This window comes from Dromaius novaehollandiae, chromosome 11 (genome assembly GCF_036370855.1).
Source record: "Dromaius novaehollandiae isolate bDroNov1 chromosome 11, bDroNov1.hap1, whole genome shotgun sequence".
Classification (NCBI taxonomy): domain Eukaryota; kingdom Metazoa; phylum Chordata; class Aves; order Casuariiformes; family Dromaiidae; genus Dromaius; species Dromaius novaehollandiae.
This window is the reverse complement of record NC_088108.1, coordinates 25,756,510-25,775,873: the sequence shown is the minus strand read 5'-3', so window position 1 is coordinate 25,775,873 and position 19,364 is coordinate 25,756,510. Positions and strand designations below refer to the sequence as shown.

Here is a 19,364-nt window from a genome sequence, read left to right as displayed (position 1 = left end):
TATTTTGTGGAAGAAATTACATGTGGTGTAAGTAGTTGTGGGTGGGTTTTCTGCCCTGCCCTCCACTCTGTTTTCATCACTGCGGACAAGAAAACAGGGCCTGGGCTGTTTGCATTGATCTGCCCCTCCTCAGTCCATCACGGTCTGCTTGTGAAAAGATAATTATCTCTACAGCAGAGAGTATCGGTGCTACTAGAGCATTTCACAGCTTTCCCAGGCGTCAATATCTGCCTTTTAAGTCGGTTTAATAGCTCGGCTAAATACCTGCACACAAACACATTCCCTGGCCCAGCCTGGCAAGGGCTGGCCTGTGTCAGGAAAATGAGCTTTTTCAGAGAAGTGCCGAAGCACTTGCTGGGGGAACGGCCCCAGCGCTGCTGGGCATCCAGCGGTGATTACGGTGCTGTGTGTCAGGCGGAGGGGAGGGGATTTCTGTGCAGCCCTACGCTCCTTTCTTGCTCCTTTTCCTTTATCGCTTTCATCTGAACAATGCTGCTGAGTCGGCAGGTCTTAAAATGACCCCAGGCACCTGTAAGGGTACAGGAAGGCGATCTGTCCTGTCCTCACCATTGGGGTAGATAGCAAGAATGGGGGGGGAAAAAATCTGCTCTCCCTGCGTGGTGCTTGGTTACAAGCTCTTTGAGAGTGTGCGGGCGGCAGGACCTCCCCACCTTCACTGCCCCCAGCGCCTAAATCCGCGGAGGCAGGGGCGGCTGGATCCGCAGCAGAGGGGGACGAGCAGGACCGTCCAGCCCCCGGGGCAGGCACGGCCGCAAGAAAGATGCAGGTGACACTGGCAGCAGCTTGTCACAGCTCTGCAGGAGAAGGCCGTATCCCCGGTGCGTCTCGGCCGTGCACAGTCAGCGTTTCACATAAAGAAGTGGGACCTTGGCTGCAGCAAGCAGAGGCGCGAGGCAGCACTTACATCTGTTATCACGTTGGTTCCACCTTGAAAGTCCCCAGCCAGCCCAGCGCAGGCCGCGTACGTGTCCACACACCTGCGGCGTTAGAGGATGTGAGAGCAAAAGGGCTTGGAACTAACTTAAAATCCCAATTACCTAACTTTTTTTTTCTTAACTTACCATGGTTTTACCGCAAAGCAAAGGGCATTTTTGCTGTAAAGCATACGCTTTCCGCATGCTGTGCGCGTTGCTGCCGGGATGCTGCTTGCTGCGCTCTGGTACCCGCCCAGCTCTGCGGCCTCCGGCGGGGCCCGGGCCGGCGCCTGCGATGGCCCCGCGTTCACCCGCTCGCCTCGGTTTCCCTTCGATCCGAGCAGGGCTGCGGAGCTGTGCTGTGGCAAGCGGCTTCCGAAGCCTGGTGCTCCTGCCCCTGGTCACGGGCAGGGATTTTCCCTCGCGGGGTTCGGGGTCTGCCCGCAGCGGCAGCGGGAGCCGGGCCTCCCGCTCGAGGGCTTACGCGGCCTCCCCTCGCCTTGCTCCCGCGTCCGGGCACGGGTCGGCCGCCGCAGTTCCCTGTTTCCCGAGGGCTTCCCAGTGCCGTTCGTCGAGGCTGCGTCGTGTCCCCGCGGAGCAAGAGCGGCGGCCGGTTGCCAAATCCCAGCGGTTGGCTACAGGGATGGAGCCCTCCGGGGCCGGGGGGTCCCGAAGCTTTCCCTGTGGGTCGAAGTTGGGGCATTGGAGCCATGGACGTGTACTACAGCTGGAAGAAAGGAGCAGCAAGGGCTCCTGGAGACACACAAAACAGGCTAAGCGAGGTGGAGGAGCTTCGCTAGGGGCTGGGGAAGCTGCCGGAGCTGGCGGTGCTCCTGGAGGAGGCTGAACAGGTTTTGCTTCAGCCCTGGGCCTGAGCTCACCGCAGTTCACTGGGAAACGGCTTCCTCATCCCACGGAAGTCTCAGAATTCCCTTGATCCAAAATGAGCTTACAAGAGCTGTAAAATAGTGAAGTTTGAACAAATAAAATGGTTATGGCAACATGTTGCATTTTAGCGTCAAGCTTTAAGAAAGCATGAGTTTAAATCGTGGTCTGAAAAAAAGTAGTTGTAGTTAAAATACTCTGACAGTTTACAAATTTTCTGGAGATTTTTTTTCTGGTTGAGAAATCCAGCAAAACTATTTCTTTCCAGTGGAAAGCTTTCAAATTTCACTGAATCTGTATTTTCAAAGAAAAATAGATTTTGTCAGAAATTCCCAACTGGTTGTTGTGCTAACTCATGCGGAAATTACCTTCTCTGCAGCTAAGTTGAATTAGGAACACACTTTTTTTCCCCCCACTTCTTTTTGCTGCTATTGCCGCGTTCTCAAATGCAGTTGATCTTACGAACCGCTGCCTTCTTATCATAACCTGGCTCCCCGTGGCAGGGTGGGTTTTACGTCTTTCTAGCTAACGCGGTATTCGATGCACAGGCCGGGGACGGAGGGTGGTGGCCGTGTCTCTCCCCGCTCCCGGCTGGGCCCCAGCTGCCTCCGGGAGATGAGGCCGCCTTTCCCTCCCGGTCCGCCTGCCACTATCACTCGCTGCCACCGCCTGCTCTGCGTGACTCAACAAAACTCCCCGGGCAGCTGTTTCTGTCCAAGTTAGCGAGGTTGGATGTGTTTTTCATGGCACTTTCTTCCTCTCTGGGGGGGCTCTGGCCAGGCTGGGACCTGCCCTTGAGCCTCCAGCACTCAGACTTTCAGTCTTGCAGGGAACAAACAGACTGAGAGCAGCTCCCAGCGGTTCCCCTGCTTGCGACATCCCTCCTGCATCCCGTGGTGCCTCTGCAAGCGCCCGTGTTGTCCCAGGCTGCTAGGCCTGGACGCACAGACGCATCCACGTGCTCTGCCGCTGGACCCACCGGCTCGGCTGTCCTGGTGCCCTGGGGACGGGGCTGTGCCGTGTGCGATGCCCGCGGTGGGACAGTGCCACTGCCGCCAGCAGCCCCCGTATTCTGGTTTCCTCAGACCTCGAGCCCACAAGCAGCTCCATGCTCACGGTCCCGGTTTCCAGCTTTAAATCACTGCTGCCCCAGGCAGACCTAAGGGAGCATCTTCCCAGCAAGACGGGGAAGCCACAGCACCACGTGAGGCTGGAAGTCAGCGTCTTGCGTTGCTGTCTCCGCAGGAGGTCAGCTGATAGGAGCAACTGCTGGCAGGTCACCACCTCCCACAGCCTGTTTCTTAGTATCTTTCCTGTCGTAAGATCACTGACTCCACTAATAAATCGGAAAGAGGAAGGACAACTCCACTGAAGGAAGGGCAGCCCTCCGCAGCGGGACAGTCACCTGGTACCGAGGGTGGCTCTACCAGGCAGCACCAACCTTCGCAGCTCCAGCGGGGAGCAGAGACCCCCAGACACACACACAGCGTGTCCGCTCGTACCCCCGGGGATGTCACTGGAGCTGGCGGGGTGCAGAAATTGCCTCGTTGCCGAGCTGTGCCGGAGGGAGGGCCGAGAGGTCGGCATCACATGACAGCGTGCCACCGGCGGGCTCTGCGTCACCACGGCTCAGCGCTGTCAGATCCTCCCAGACGAAAGGATGTGGTTCTTCAGTGAGCGCAACGGGGAGGCCACCGAGTTTCCAGAGGTTTGAGGGGAGGCTGGACAAGTTCATAGAAGAGAAAACCATGGAAGTCACAAAATACGAAGCTGCCTCTTCTGACTCAGAAAGGGGCAAGCAGCTGGGCGCTGGGAGGTCCACGGGGGAGGTATCTCCCTGTGCTTGCTCTGTTCTCCAACCGTTCATGGGTGTTCAGTTTGGCTGCTGTCAGAGTCACAATACCGGGACACACGAAGTGTTGGACATCCAGGCCTGTGTTTATGTTCCTCCACTATCCCCCTCCTTGGCCTCTCTCTGCGTAATGAGCAGCTTTCGCTGTGGGGTGGGAAAGGGGCATCGCAGGACACCTCTCACACTCCTCCCTGGGCAGCTCCCGCAGCCAGGTCTGCTCTGCACTCCCCGTCCTGGCGTGGTCCCGCAGGAAGCACCAGCTGCCATCGCTGCCCCAAGGGCTCCAGCTTACCCGGGAGCACGGCCCAGCCCCATGCAGACGGGCTCTCCCGGAGGGTCTGGGCTCTTTTTTGCATCACCCCTTGTCTGGTCTTCAGCCCGGTGAACAGTTAGAGTTTTGCCCATGCCCGCAGGCCAGACCTTTGGGCTCAGGTGTGGTGGTCAGCAAGCTGTGGTCACTGCTGCTGTGGCCATCACTTTTTGTCCTCTTGACTTGAGACGCTGCCTCTCAATGCTCCTGCTCTCAGCATAACTGGATGCTTAGCTTAATCCCAGCAGCAAGCTCTGTGTGCAGACAAGCCGTGACCCAGGAGCAGGGCTTCTCTTGGCCCTCCGGTGAGGCTGTTGCCACCCCGAGCGTTCCCTGGACTAGCCTACCGCAGCCTCTCCTAGCCGTATCCCTAGGAGACACATTTGCCAGAAAGACGAGGAGTCGTGTGGTCACATTTTCCAAGCGGCCTTTCCCTGCTCCCGTATGCGCGTCCCCTCCGCACAGCACCGCAGGCAGATCAGCCGAGCAGCGCGCCGCTTCACTTTCTCCCTGCTGTGGCTCTCCAGCCCCGGGGAGGTCCAGAAAGGGAAGCCTTTCCCTGAGCTGGGATTCCCCTTCCTCACCCGCCGCCTTCCCCAGGAGAGACTCTGACACGGAAGTGGAAGGGGCATTTTTAGCACTTACCCTGTGTTTGTTTCAAGGATTAAGCTCAGAAGAGGAACTGACATCAAATGAAGAATGGCTTTGGCTTTAAAAGGAAACCTTTTTTTTCCTCCGCTACTCAGTCATTGCAAAATTTGTCTGCAAAGAGGGGCTGGTAGAAATCACCTTTTATAGGAGGCAGCAGATTTTAGCAGGATATTGAGGGCAGGACATCAGAAATCTCTGGACACTCTTCCCTGTACTGCCGCTGGCGTCTCATGGGCTTGGCCAGCTCCTGCCTTGACCTTGCATCCCAGAGTGAGGGGACAGGGTGCCACTAATCACCTCTGCCCCCAGCTCTGGTCACCGTCAGCGGCAGCCACAGGCGGTGGCGTGTGAACCCTGTTGTGGTACCACCTTCCCGGCCTGGAGGGACAGAGGTGAAGCAGGGTCCTTGAAACGGCTGCTCAGGCACCCAGGTGTTCCTGCCTTCCCGTCCGATCCCAGCAGTGGTTCGTCACGGCATATGACAGTTCATTCATCCAAGAGCCTCCAGATCCCGGAATAAGGTGCCAGCCACACCTTGAGCAGTCTGCCTAAAACCAGCACAGCTAACGCGGAAAAAGGGCCTTGTTGCAATGTGAGACCTGCCAGCACCAACAGGGCAGGCAGGAGCAAGGTGAAAGCAGGTGCTCCAGGGAGGAAACAGGGAGACTGTGGCCCTCAGAGCAAAACCAGCGGGAAAGGGATGGGCTTTGCCAGAAGGTGGCAATCTCGGCTCTCCTTCCCGGGCCTGACACTGCTCAGAGCAGCCCAGAGAAGGGGTCGAGCCCCCGAGCAGGGAACGGTCCATATTGGTTTGGAAACTCTAACCCAGCTCAGACCTGGCTTTGGATTGAGTTTTGGATTGTTTTTGTGAGATAGTCCAAGGTTTCAGCCCCAGCTGCTGCAAAACCTCCTTGTCTCAACCTTTTGCCATCTAGGACCAGGAGAGGATGTCTGGGATGCTGAGCTCAGCTCAGCACTGCTGAACATCCCAGACGCCCTTTCCTGGCCCTGGCAGGGAGGTGGCTGTAAGGGGCCTGGCTGCACGCACAGCATTCCCAGCCGAGGGACGAACAGCTCGTATGGCACTGGCTTCTCCCTGCAGGACACAGCTTCAGCACGTGGCAGAGGAATTCCTGCTGGGGAAGGAAGCAGAAGATCCAGTGTATACAGAAGGGCATCTCACAGTATGGGGAAGAACAGGCCAAAGTATGAATGGCTTAATTTTAGCAAGTTTTGAAGGGGTAAAGAGCTGGCTTGGTAACTCCAGGGCCTGTAGAGTGTCTACAGAGCAGGGACAGCTCGGGCAGTGGCAGGACAACGCTCCATGTCCCAAAGAGGTGGGCGAGCGTCCGTGATGTCCGTCTGCTGAAGCTCAGCCTGCAGGCCATGCCAGCCAGAGCGGGCACTGGCGTTGTGAACACCACGGCACATACTACCACCACCGCCTCCGGTGCTTTTGATGTCCCCCAGCAAGAGGCCATCCCCACCTTGGCCTCTGCCTCGCAGGTGTTTCTCAGCGCTGTCCCCGAGCACTCCGACCTGCCACAGCACCCTTCGTCTGAGGCAGTGAAAGCCTCAGAGCGTTGTGGGCAAGGCAGCAGGTCCCAAAACTGCAGCACAGGCGGCTGCGTGGCCATGCTGCTCTCCGAGCAGGAGCTGCTGGCAGGAGGAAGCACCCCGTGGCCCGTCCAGCTAACAACCCCCCAGCACAGGGCCCCGCTGGCACCCGGGAGCTGGAGCACCGGCCCTTCCTCCTCCTCCCCACCTGCATAGAAGTGGGATTGCACTTTGCCCACCTTTGTGTATCACTCAGGAGGGATTAGGGGCCTGCTGGCCTCCCTGACCTTCTTGTCTGAAATCCTCTGTAATAGGGTGTAATTGTGCTGATGGCCACTTTTCCTCGGACTGTGTGGGGCTGTTCCAGGCAGCTAATGAGATAACACTAGGAATCATGCAAGGAGGATTAGCTCCTCTGGCAGCCCGTGTTCCTGCTGGGACCTCCCTGTCCCGCAGCATCCCACTGTTCCTCTCAGGGATGCAGCTCTTGCTGTGCTGGCATCGGTGGGAGTCGTAGCGTAACTGAAACACCAGTGGCATGGGGACCTCTTCAGAGCAGGGTTAGCCTCGTCGTTAGACCAGGGTCTCCGCCACCAGCTCCCTTAGCAAAGCTGTGGCATTGGGAGAAGTTAGAAAAACAACAAGTGAAGAAGCTCTTCCTGGCAGGCTGGATGCAGGGTACACGTGTACGGAGAAATCCAGGGCCGCGTGTCTGCAACCAGGAGGGACTGCAAGCCGCTGGACTTCCCGCACATCTCCGGCCGAGTTTGGCAGAGCGGCCTGCCGGGAGAGGAAATGTGGCAGCCCATGTCTGAGAAGGCCAGTGCCAGCTCGCCTTTGCTTGGCAATTCCTGGCTTGCACATGCTTGGTGAAACACGGACTGAGCACATGATGGGCAGAAAAGCACCCAAGCACTTGCTAACACGGACAAAATCTACTCTTCCTGGTCAGAAAACTCCTAATCCCTCCAAGGGCTGTTGAGATTTTCCCTTAATGTCCCCCTCTGAGCCCAAGGCATTTCCCCATTTCCAAAGGCTGAAAAAAGGAACTTACGGAAAGTATGATTTCATAACATCAAAATCTTATGGGCTGGAGTGAAAGGATCATATGGGCCATTATGAGGGAGAAGTGTGGACACCATATCTGATCTCTGGTCAAGGTAAGAGAAGGATCTGCAAAAGCCATACTGGGAAGGTGAGATGGCAAAAAATATCAGGGACTTCCAGAGCACAGTAAGTACTAGCAGGACAGAACTGAGTAAAGAAAGATGAAAGCTGAACTATGTCATGGTGGTGAAACTGGTTTAACTTGAGTTTCTCACGAATAACTTCATAGCCGAGAACCCCAGCAGGCACAGCTTTACCCCAGGGCCTGGGGATACGAAGCTGGTGGTGATGCGATAGGGCACCAGACACGGCAGTGCCGTCACCCTGTCCCACACAGTACCAGCATCTGGCCCCCAGTGACAGGTGCTTCATAGGACTTTTCTGCCTCAGCCCTCAGTATCCATCATGTCAGGGAGTTAACAGAGATTATTTATCATTTCAGAGCTCTCAGGAGAAGAGGACCAGGGTCGCACATCAGGTTCATCTCTGCCAGATGCCATCTGGGAATGGAGCAAATGGCCCAGAGAGAGTTTGATCCTACATGGGAAAAAAGCATTCAGCTTCCTTAAATAGCAGGGATGGCTGGAGGAGATGTTGGGCTGCCGAAGGGAGCAACCGAGCTGGGCTGAAGATCTGGGGGCTTGCAGCAAACTAAGAAACTTGTCTTCTGCCCTACAGTGCTGAGCTGATATGTGACCCTTGCCAAGGTGCACTGAGGCTCAGGATCAGCGTGGGAGGTGGGTCTTTCCGGCAGATCATACCGGGTATGTGAGCTGGATACTGGTGAGACCCTGCCCCGTCACTTCTGACCCCCACCCCCCTGGCAAGACACAGCCCTAACCCCTTGTAGACACTTCTGTCTCAAATCAGTTTCTGGATCTCATCACACGTACTCCAAGGCCAAGGGCAGGTCTCTCAAGTGAGGGTCATTTCACAGCTACCACCTAACGGTGACAAAAAAATGTAAATTGCACTGTGGAAATGGTCAGGTGCCCGAAATGTGTCTCAGCCCATAGGAATCAGAGAGAAAGAGAAAGCTTCTCTAGAGGCTGCTCGGATAGAAAGAGCACAGCAAGTCCTGATGGTTGCTTGTCTGCTTCTTGCAGGCTTTCCTGGGCATTGCCGTTGCTGCTGAACTCCCTTCCCCTGGAGCTGGGTGCACCGCCAGCAGACCACATCGCACCTGCGGATGAAGTCAGCCCAGATGCTTGACCCCCAGGCAGGTTGTAGGTTACTCACCCTGCAGCAGGGGATCACAAGCAGGGCTGGCTGATAGCCGCAGCCAGCGGGTCTGACTTGCCCTCTATCCCTCCTGCCCCTTCTCTCCCCTGGGCAATAACTGGGGCTGGAGGGAGCAGCAGAGGGGGAGGACCAGCCCTGCTGCCCCAGAGGTGCTGGAGGACACTTACATACCTGGTGCCCAGTCTGTAGTGGTTGGCAGCAGCACATGCTGCAGGAGAAGTAGTGCTCATTGCTTTCTTGTTTCATCTTATACTGTAAAAATAGGCAGATTGTTGTTATTTTGATCAGATTAGTCCTCATTTTGGAGACAGAAACTAAAACATGGGGTTTGTTGTTTAGGGAATATCGACCTGGGTTACTCCTTGTTCTCTCCAGCAGGGACCAGTGGAAACAGAGGCAGTGTCACATCTGGAGCTGGAACAGGCTTCCTGCTTGGACGACTGAGGCAGAAATTGGAGTGGATTGTACTTGCTGGCCTCCACGTGATCTCTGCAGAGGCATCCAAGCTGCGCGCTTTGTAGAACAGCTCGCTGGATTTACTTTTTTCCTTTATCTTTCCTACTCCCAGCTGTGGTCTTTTCTCCCTCTGCTGAAAAATCATTCCTCAGTTTGCAAGAGCTTGCTATAACCTTAGAGCCCTTAGGTGTCAACACACAGTCCTCAAGGAGAGGCCAGGAGCAGGGGGGTTAATGGGACCAGAATCAGCTGATTGCAGAGAGCCATAATATAGTGTTTCTTTCTTTCTTTTCTTGCTGTCTTTTAATTAAGCCCCTTGTGCCTCTGCCTGAGATTTGGGAGTGTCCTCAGCCTTTCCGAGTAGGACCCTTCCTCACGGGCCATTGCTCAGGCACAATGCACCTTGGCCTTCTCATCCCAGGGGAGCAGCTTGGGAAGGTCAAAAATTCAAGCTGTGTTTCATAGTTTTAGTTCACATGATAGTAAGTCAAAGGGAGGTCGGGGGCGGGGGGTACTAACAAAACACTTAATTACGTCCTGTGAAGGGAAAGCCCCCTCCAGTTAGGAGGGAAGTTACACAGCAAGGGAAGGAGTGAAAGCCCCAGGTAGAGATCTTAGACCTCTGGCTATTTCCAAAATAGATCGGTTTGATTTCACAAGAACACGGGTTCAAGCACAGCTGACAGGACGCAGTGGAAGTCCCTCTGCTCAAACATGGTTTGTGCTGGGACATCAAACAGATCCACCACGGGCATTTCAAGATGCGTAGCTTGAGCATGGAGAAAACCTCCCACTACATGGTCAGAACTGGTGCCACTTTCAGGGGACAGCACAGTGGTTTAGGAAAACATGAGGAAGCAACCTTTTCCAAAAGAGAGTGCCCACGGCCAGCAAGCTCTGCTGCAAGTCTTTCCTGGGATGTTGCTAGGCCAAACCACAGCCCCGGGCATGCCTCAGAAAAGTGGTCAGCCGGATTTCTCTATCCAGTGTCATCTCCAGCTGCGGGAAGACATCAGGCTACCTGATTCCTGAAGCTCTCCACAGCAGCAAGGTGTCACTTCTGGTTTTCCACTTTCTGAAGGGAAAGATTCACTGAGGCCTTGTCTCCCCTCCAGAAAAAACAACTCAGGTGAGCACGTGCAAGCCATGAAAACGTCACATCAAGGCAGCTTATGTTGAAGGAGGCACTGTTTTCCCTGCTGTATCACTTTTGCCACCTATAAGCTCGTCCCTGTAATGACACAGGCACTTCTGCAGCCCACTGCTGGCTCACCGACATGAGTGACCCACCAGGCAAACTCCCCTTTGGGCACTGCTGTGCTGTGCTGTGCCACCTCCTTTCCTTGGGCTGTCTGCGAGATAAGTGATGGATTTTAAGCTGATTTTCTTGGCCTGGACAGGCAACGTGCTGAGGAACCTGGTCCTGCTGTGTTCAGGACTTTTGGGTAAGGAATTAGCAGTACAGACCAAGGCACTGGTCCTGGTCTGGAAAGCCCAGTGACATAGTCAAGTCAAAGTCCTTTAGGTGTCCCTTCTGCCCCCCCCCCCCCACACACACACTTTGAGAAGGCTGGAGGCAACAGAAAAAACGGTGTCAATCATGGACCAGGGGTTCGCAGTGCTTGCAAGCTTAAGACAGCACCATGCTGAGTTAGTTCCTGCTTTGAGCACATTAATTTCTAATGGTTTAACCAATTAATTAGTTTTAGGGCTGTTTCTCGGGTTTGTATGTGCAAAGCTTTACAGGGGAGTGCAGAGGAGGGAGAAGTTGCTTTGCAGCCCATCACCTTCCCGCAGGAGGGAGAAATTTTAACAGGATTACTTTGAAATGTGCTTGCTGGCTGCATGCTGAGAGCCCTCCGTGTCCTCCTCTGCTCACCCCAGTTCTCTGCAGTTTGGCCCTCAGACAGTTATGAAACCTATTAGCAGCTGCTAATGTCCCGACTGAGACAGTAGGTCAATAACATGGTTTGTCTGCTAAAAGAGGGGGATAGGGCTGAAGCCGGGAAGGAGATGTCCGGGGGCAGGATTTCCCCACATTCAATCAGCTTCAGTCCCAGAACAGCATTTGACTCGTGGAGTCACGGGGGATCCCAGATGCGGGAGAAACCTCCACGTCTGGCCGGCTTTGCCCATTCTCCACGGGGGTCGGCTGCGTCTGGAGCCCTGCTTGGGGTTGGAGAGCCCGCTCTCGTCGTGGGGCTGAGGGGGCAGATGGCCGGGACTCTCACTTTACCTGGGTCGCGGAAAATGAACGTTTAAAGCTTCCTGCAAAGAAAGTGAGAAAAAGCCAGGAAATCAGAGCAGCCCTTGCCAGCCCCTTGCGTCCCCTACTTATGTCAGCGCCTTCTGGCTCCGGCCAGCCAGCCGCGTGGATGAGTTCCCATCTGCAGAGCAGAGAGATGTGCCTGGCTTTGCGGTGCAGCCACCTCCCTCTTGCAGAGGGGATGCGAAAGGCGATGCTCCCTACACGCAGGAGGTGCCGGGTACGGCCGTGCCGGGGGCCGCTGCGACCAGCTCGCCCTGCCATGCTGGGGGGGCATGTGGCAGGCGAGGACTCCGTGGGGACAACTGCCGCGTAGCGTAGCCCGGACGGCTCCGGGCGGACGCCTGCTGCTTCGTGCCCCGACGGTGGTGCTGGGCCCTTAGGGGAGCGACTGCCCCTGATGCTGTTTGGGGAGCAATCGCGACTAAGGCCGGGTTTAACCGCCCGTTAGGCCGCGGTTCCCGGGGCATCTGCAGGGAGGGGGCCGGCTCGGCGCCCCGACGGCCCTAAGGCGCTCGGCCCGCGGCCGGGAGCCGCGAATGGCCCCGAAACCGCCTTTGTTCCCCTCCCCGGGGGGGGAAGGAGCCCGGCGCCCGCGGGCTATAAAAGGGGGCGGCCCCGGCCCCGGCCCCAGCTCCAGCCATGGGCCGCCCCGCCGTGCCCGCCGCCGCCGCGCTGCTCTGCCAGCTGGGCCTCTCGGCGGCCATCCGGTGGCTGTGAGTAGCGGGGCCGGGGGGGGGACGCGGGTCCTGGGCGCCCTGCGGCGGGCAGAGCCCCCTCTGCCCCCCCACCCCCACTCGCGGCTCCTCTTTGGGGCTGCCCCCCCCCCCAGGGCTCTGCCCCCTCACAGCTCCCATCAGGGACCCCCAGGGCTCTTCCCCCCCCCCCAGGGCTCTGCCCCCCCCCAGGGCTCGACCCCCAGTGGACTCCCCCCCCCCAGGGCTCTGCCCCCCCCCAGGGCTCGACCCCCAGTGGACTCCCCCCCCAGGGCTCTGCCCCCCCCCCCCCAGGGCTCGACCCCCAGTGGACTCCCCCCCCAGGGCTCTGCCCCCCCCCCCCCCCCAGGGCTCGACCCCCAGTGGACTCCCCCCCCCCCCAGGGCTCTGCCCCCCCCCACCAGGGCTCGACCCCCAGTGGACTCCCCCCCCCCCCCCCAGGGCTCTGCCCCCCCCAGGGCTCGACCCCCAGTGGACTCCCCCCCCAGGGCTCTGCCCCCTCTGCCCCCCCCCCCCCAGGGCTTGACCCCCAGTGGACTTCCCCCCCCCCCCCAGGGCTTGACCCCCAGTGGACTTCCCCCCCCCCCCCAGGGCTTGACCCCCAGTGGACTCCCCCCCCCCAGGGCTCTGCCCCCCCCCCAGGACTCGACCCCCAGTGGACTCCCCCCCCAGGGCTCTGCCCCCCCCCCCCCAGGGCTCGACCCCCAGTGGACTCCCCCCCCAGGGCTCTGCCCCCCCCCCCCCCCCCAGGGCTCGACCCCCAGTGGACTCCCCCCCCCCCAGGGCTCTGCCCCCCCCCACCAGGGCTCGACCCCCAGTGGACTCCCCCCCCCCCCCCCAGGGCTCTGCCCCCCCCAGGGCTCGACCCCCAGTGGACTCCCCCCCCAGGGCTCTGCCCCCTCTGCCCCCCCCCCCCCAGGGCTTGACCCCCAGTGGACTTCCCCCCCCCCCCAGGGCTTGACCCCCAGTGGACTTCCCCCCCCCCCCAGGGCTTGACCCCCAGTGGACTTCCCCCCCCCCAGGGCTTGACCCCCAGTGGACTCCCCCCCCCCAGGGCTCTGCCCCCCCCCCCAGGACTCGACCCCCAGTGGACTCCCCCCCCAGGGCTCTGCCCCCCCCCCCCAGGGCTCGACCCCCAGTGGACTCCCCCCCCAGGGCTCTGCCCCCCCCCCCCCAGGACTCGACCCCCAGTGGACTCCCCCCCCAGGGCTCTGCCCCCCCCCCCCAGGGCTCGACCCCCAGTGGACTCCCCCCCCCAGGGCTCCCCCCCAGGGCTCTGCCCCCTCACAGCTCCCATGAGGGACCCCCAGGGCTCTTCCCTCCCCCCATCAGGGCTCTGACCCCCCCCCAGGGGTCGACCCCCTCACAGCTCCCCTCAGGGACCCCCAGTGGACTCCCCCCCCCCCAGGGCTCTGCCCCCTCACAGCGCCCATGAGGGACCCCCAGGGCTCTTTCTTCCCCCCATCAGGGCTCTGACCCCCCCCAGGGGTTGACCCCCTCACAGCTCCCCTCAGGGACCCCCAGTGGACTCCCCCCTCGTGACCCCCCCCATCAGGGCTCTCCCCCCTCACAGCCGCCCCCCATCAGGGCTCTCCCCCTCGGGGCTCCCCTCATGGCCCCCTTCCCTGCCCTATGGCTGCCTCCCCCTCCGAGCAGCTCCCCTCATGGCTCCCCGCCACGGCTGCCCCCTCGGGGCCAGACCAGCCCTAACTGGGGCACAGCCGGGTCCCCTCGGTCCCCGGCTCTCCCCCGTCCCTCGGAGGGGGTGTCCGTGTGCCCCCCCCTCACGCCTGGCCCCCCTCCCCGCAGCGGGCTGACGGAGAGCGGCGGCCGGGTGGCCTGGAACGAAACGCAGCACTGCCGGCTGCTCGCGGGCACGGTGCCCGAGCAGCTGCCCATGTGCCGGAGGAACCTGGAGGTCATGCACAGCATCGTCCGGGCCGCCGCCGCGACCAAGGGCGCCTGCCAGAAAGCCTTCGCGGACATGCGGTGGAACTGCTCCTCCGTCCAGCGTGCCCCCGCCTTCGGTCCGGACCTGCTAAAAGGTAAAGGAGGCTTTGTCTGGTGCTTTCGTGCCTGTCTTTCTGCTTCTCATAGCTTTTGGGGCAAATAGCGCTTTAACAAACAGCTTGTTCGTTTGATGGGCATCAGATTCATTGGAGAAACTTGCTGCTGTTAGGCTGGTGTTAATCCCACGCAGCTTAGCTCAGGGCCTGACCGGAGCATGCTGCAGAGGGCTGGCTGAAGCTCTGTCAGGATGGGACAGACTAACTCTGATTTCAGGCAAAACCAATTGCTAGAGGCCCTGAAAAAGGGGGAAGAGCTCTAATCCAGCGGAAACAGAGGTTATATAGTGGGCGGATAATGTAATAGAGGGCACAGGTTAAAAATACGGAGCACAAGAAAAATGTGGTAAGCCTAAGCTTTATCTTGTTGCAAGAAAGCAAGTAGCATTTGCGTTGAAAATATTCTCCTGAGTCTGTCTTCAGTGGCATGTAGCAGTGTTTACCAGGGATAGGCAGTATTGAAGACATGAAAAAGTCTCTCAAAGAGCATAAGGCTGATACGGTGGGGTTTATTGCAGAGGTATGAAGGTGGCTAAGTCGGATCGAGTCAGATGGGAAAGAGAAAGGAAACAGAAAATGCCTGGTGCTGACTTACACAGCAAATCTGTGAAGTGCTGGGGGGACTTCAGAGGTGCAGGGACTTAAGATCCATGCTGGTGGGACAAGTGCTGTGGAAAGCAGTGCAGGACATGCATACAGTGTTGTGCCTTGTAAGGACTTCTGAGGCTGAGCAGCGCTAGCCATGGCGTGCTGCAGCCCAGCGTATCCGAGCGTCAGCCCTAACGAGTCACATTTTCCCTGTCCCCACTGTGTGCGGGGAAGTGCAGTTGCTTTTGTGCTGAGACCTCTCCAAAAGGCACCTGTTGGTAGCGGGTAGAAATGGAAGTGATCGTGGGTGACTTGCCTGGCACTGGGAAGCCCCTTTGCATTGCAAGGTTTGTGACTTGGTGTGCTTAGGCGGGTGCAACATTTTCCCCCTTTCCTTTGCAGGAACCAGGGAATCTGCCTTTGTCCACGCTCTTGCTGCGGCTGCTGTCACGCACTCTATTGCTCAGGCCTGCGCCTCTGGAGAACTCCCTCTCTGTTCGTGCGGATCTGTCCCATCCGAGGTCCCAGGGCCTGACTTCCGATGGGGTGGCTGCGGGGACAACCTGCGCTATGGCCTCCAGCTCGGCGCCGCTTTTGCTGACAGTCCCTTAAAATCCAGCAAGCTGAGAACACAAGCTGTCAAGGCCATGAATCTGCATAACAATGCCGTGGGCCGACAGGTGGGTATGGTCACTGGCCACAGATTGTAACGGGGCACATAATGATGCACCTTGGATGGCCGGCAGCCTAATGTAAGGTTGTAGACTCCGGCCAGGCTGTTGGGATGCTGTCCTTAAAGTGAGGAGCTTTAACAACAATTTAACAACTAAATTGTTAAAATGGAGCTACATCTGTTTGCAGATGCACACACACGTGTATTCCTGTATCCCTTACACAACTAGGGAGATACTTGCCACTTCACATTACTTCTTTATGCCCTTCTAATGGAAAGCAGAGGCCCATCCTGCTTCGTGGCTGCTCTGCTCAAGGAATGCTGTCAGCTGTGCTGAGAACTGCAGATTCCTTCGTGCTTTCATGCAGTCGTGTTCCCCAGATGAGGACTTGGCCATCTCTGTGGCCAGCACATGTAAGTTAGGGAAGTGTCTGGCCCCACTGCAAATCCCAGCTGGTATTTTCCCGAAGGTTACATTCTTATCACCAGGGGAATGAAGAAGGGCTGAGTCCTTGATTGCCCCATTATATTCACTGCAAAGAAAGCATTCTCTTGTTGTCCCAATAGCATTGTTTTCTTTTGCCTTCAAACAGTAAAAAGTTCCTCAGGTGGCAGAAAGCAGAGCTTTTTCATCTCTCAAAGCCTCCTGTGGATGCTCTTGTAAATAAATCAGTAGGGTGAGTACCAGGAGAAAGCAGAAGTAAATTCATCTGTTTTCCTGTCTTCTGCAGGTACTGAGCGACTCCTTGGAAACCAAGTGCAAATGCCATGGTGTTTCAGGTTCCTGTTCAGTGAAGACCTGTTGGAAGGGTCTATCAAACCTGGGTGAAATTGCCTCTGACCTCAAATCCAAGTACCTGGCAGCTATCAAGGTGACCCACCGGCTCCTGGGGCCCAGGAAGCAGCTGATACCCAAAGAAATGGATGTGAGGCCAGTGAAAGAGACCGATTTGGTTTATCTAATCAACTCTCCAGACTACTGCACCGTGAATCTCCAGCTGGGGTCTCTGGGGACACAGGATAGGTAAGAAACTGCTACAAATATGTAATAAATCAGCCTCCAATATAGAGAGCTTCTGTTAGGTATGTGTAACCAGAAATACTCACTGGACAGTCTCTGCAGTCTCTCAGCAGTTTGGAAAGGGATGCAACTGTCATAGCTTTATGCAGACTGGAGCACTTCTTACTTCTGCTGTAGTAAGTTCTGTAGCCCCCTGTACCTGCAGAGGCAGACTATGAGCAGACCCACCAAGGACGTGGGCAGGGAGAACATCCTTTCCGTTGTGTTGTCTCATGTGGCACCTTCTGTGGCCTAAACTAACACCTGCCCATTTGTGAGTGCCTGCACCGTTGGGTTTGAGAGCAGGCTCTAGGAAGGTCATGTGGATGGACAGTCGCCAGTTGGATGTGGACAGCACGGGGATTGCTGGGAAGCCTTTGCATATTTTAAGCCCCATGAGCAGGATGGCAGATGTTGCTTTTATGGAGCTATGAGTGAGCGGAGGCAATTGGGAGTCTAGCACTGATAGTCCATCACCTCCACTCTGCTCCAGGACAGGATCCGGCCATTTCAGTGAGTGGAGTCAGGAAGGAAAAATCTCGCCCTGCCCTGAAAACCTATGGGTGCTGCATGCCTGTAACCAGGGGAGGAAGGTTCAGCAGTCCTTGGAGTCTGTGGTGCTTCCCGGAGGTCTTCTTTCTGGGGTGTATTTGTGTGTGTTTTTTTTTTTTTTGGGGGGGGGGGGGGGGCGGGGCTGGACTAGAAGGGTGGGGAAGCATCGTCTGAAGGCTGAGCCAGGGTTGCCTCAGGGCTGTGACTTGCAATCCCTGTTAGATCTAGCAATAACAGAAGTAACTGGTCCTAGCCATCCTCCCTTCCTTCTCCACTGGAATTTCCTGCACCAGCATGATACAGTGTGTGTCCATCCTCAGTCACAGCTGCTGGCACAGTGTTTGCACTGTCATGGTAACATGAGCAGAAATCAACTCCAGTTAGTGTGCCACAAGCAGCCCCTGCTTTCCCCCTGTATCTTGCTGCCTCTTGCTATGGGCAAGAAATCTTCGGCAGGAAGCCAGGGCAGACAGCTGTGGCCTGAACCCTCTTCTGCCACCGTAATGGGTGGACACGTACGTTCTCTGAATCCTCGCTTGTACGTCCTCCCGTTGGCAGGCAGTGCAACAAGACCTCTGTGGGCAGCGACGGCTGCAACCTGATGTGCTGCGGCCGTGGCTACAACACCTACACTGAAGAGGTGGTGGAGAGGTGTCACTGCAAGTATCACTGGTGCTGCTACGTGGTGTGCAAGAAGTGCCGGCGGATGGTGGAGAGATACGTCTGTAAATAACGCGGGAGGCTTCACGGCGGGAGGGGAGGACTCCTTGTGCTGGTACCCTTCAGCGTGCATCTGGAGACCGAACGCCAACCGCAAGGGAGGCTCTGAGCTATGGCAAGAGGGGGGCTGTGCTGGAAGCCTGGACTCTGGCATTACCGTGGTAGACCACAAACCAAGTGATGAGGGGGAGTCTAAAACCCGAGGCCGACCTTTCCTCCATCTCTCCAGAGCGAGACAAAGGGCTGCCCTTCTGTAGCTGATCAGGAGTGTCCAGCCCTCTGTCTCCTGCTGGGGACAACCCATTTATCACTTCGCATGCACAGACCCTTTTCTCCAGGGGTGAATGGGGACCCTGGGGGCTGCCATTGTCTCTTTGCAGGAGGTTTTTGACAGTGGCCTGAAAGCTAGGAGTGATGGATGGGAAAGGGAGTAAAGAGCTGCCCACTGGGAGAAGGTTGCAGGGGAAGAAAGCTGCTGCTTAGGGTGAGGGGGTCATGAGCAGTTGCTCTGGGGGGCAGGTTTCAGCTGTGGGCTCACCCCCGCACCACTAAATGTTCCTCCTCGGGGGCAGATATTTGTCCAGTGTCTTTCACTGAATCTGAAATGAAGACCATGTTTGGATACAGGGAGAAACAATTATTGCTCCAGGAGACTCATCAATCTTCTCCAAGATCTGCATGAAGATAGCTCCTCAGTAATGAGAGACTTCATCTGTGACTGATGCTAACATACAAGCCTACGGACAGGAGGGGTCTTGAAGGCTGCCTAGGCAGCTTGGTGTGGCAACACTGCACACATTGACCTTGTATTAAGAAAATGACCATGGTAGCCCTGTAGTTTCTGCCCTCTGAACTTGTGTTGGAGATGGAAGCCCATTCAACAAGTGTGCTTACTCGTCCTTCCTACCCCTTCTGTGCGATCACAAGGGTATTCAGCTTATTCCCACCATCACCACCCCTCTTAATACTGGGTGTGCTGGCACTCTGGCCTGGAGAGAGGACATGACTTCAGGGCCCTAGAGAAATAAGAATGAACTTTTAGTCTCTGTACTTGCTTATTTAATGTAAGTGGGATTCTGGTGTGTGTTTTCTTAAATAAACATATTACAGCATCTCTTCTGGTGACAGACCTACGTGTTTCCTAGGACAGCCTCATTCCTCCACTCTGGAATTCAGCTGGCCACAGGGAAAATGAGGCTGTAAGGGAAGTGAAGCACTGTTTTTGCACCCTCACACAGTGGTGCCACAACCCGTATGGCAGAGAACTGGTTCTGTTCTAACACATTTTTACTCTTTTTGCTGCTCATTGGTCCAGGTTTGCCTTTAACCTATAATTATTGCCAGTCAGCCTCAGCTATCATGCACATACAGAAAACCTTGTGGAATACTTCCTTGGGCCTCTGACCAACAAGCTAAGAATTCAGCCTTCTGGGGTTTAGTTTTGTTAGCTGGAAACTGAGGATGTGTGGGCTTATTTTCTGATCCTTGTGAATGTGGGCTGGACTAACTGCGTGTGAACAGCAAGAAGTCAGAAGTCACAGGATGGGGAGCCTGATGCACCTTTTCCTTCCCTCTGTTGCCCTGATTTATTCTAGCACTGAAGCTGGCCAAGTCTTTGCATGGAATATGATTCCAGTTCATGCAGGCTTTGGAGAGAAAGGATGAGTCTAAATACACGTGCTCAGAAAACCTACAGCATGAGGAATACAGGTAAATGTGACTGAAATC

General features: G+C 56.8%; 1 protein-coding gene across 1 annotated transcript; it reads left to right on the top strand.

Annotated features, from left to right (window-relative positions):
• The first annotated feature begins 11,903 nt into the window (after window positions 1-11,903).
• On the top strand, window positions 11,904-18,711 carry LOC112980852 (protein Wnt-11b-like). Its single transcript, XM_026096052.2, has 5 exons — window positions 11,904-11,977; window positions 13,787-14,022; window positions 15,034-15,311; window positions 16,036-16,328; window positions 17,475-18,711. The coding sequence occupies exons 1-5, from the start codon at window positions 11,904-11,906 to the stop codon at window positions 17,647-17,649; spliced, it is 1,056 nt and encodes a 351-aa protein (XP_025951837.1). The 3' UTR covers window positions 17,650-18,711.
• Window positions 18,712-19,364: the final 653 nt, after the last annotated feature.

What these genes read in the sequence shown, in the direction of transcription:
- LOC112980852 (XM_026096052.2), top strand. Translation starts at nt 11,904, where the DNA reads ATGGGCCGCCCCGCCGTGCCCGCCGCCGCCGCGCTGCTCTGCCAGCTG. An exon ending in TCGGCGGCCATCCGGTGGCT is followed by an intron (nt 11,978 to 13,786) that starts GTGAGTAGCGGG and finishes CCCTCCCCGCAG; the next exon opens with CGGGCTGACGGAGAGCGGCG. An exon ending in ACAATGCCGTGGGCCGACAG is followed by an intron (nt 15,312 to 16,035) that starts GTGGGTATGGTC and finishes TGTCTTCTGCAG; the next exon opens with GTACTGAGCGACTCCTTGGA.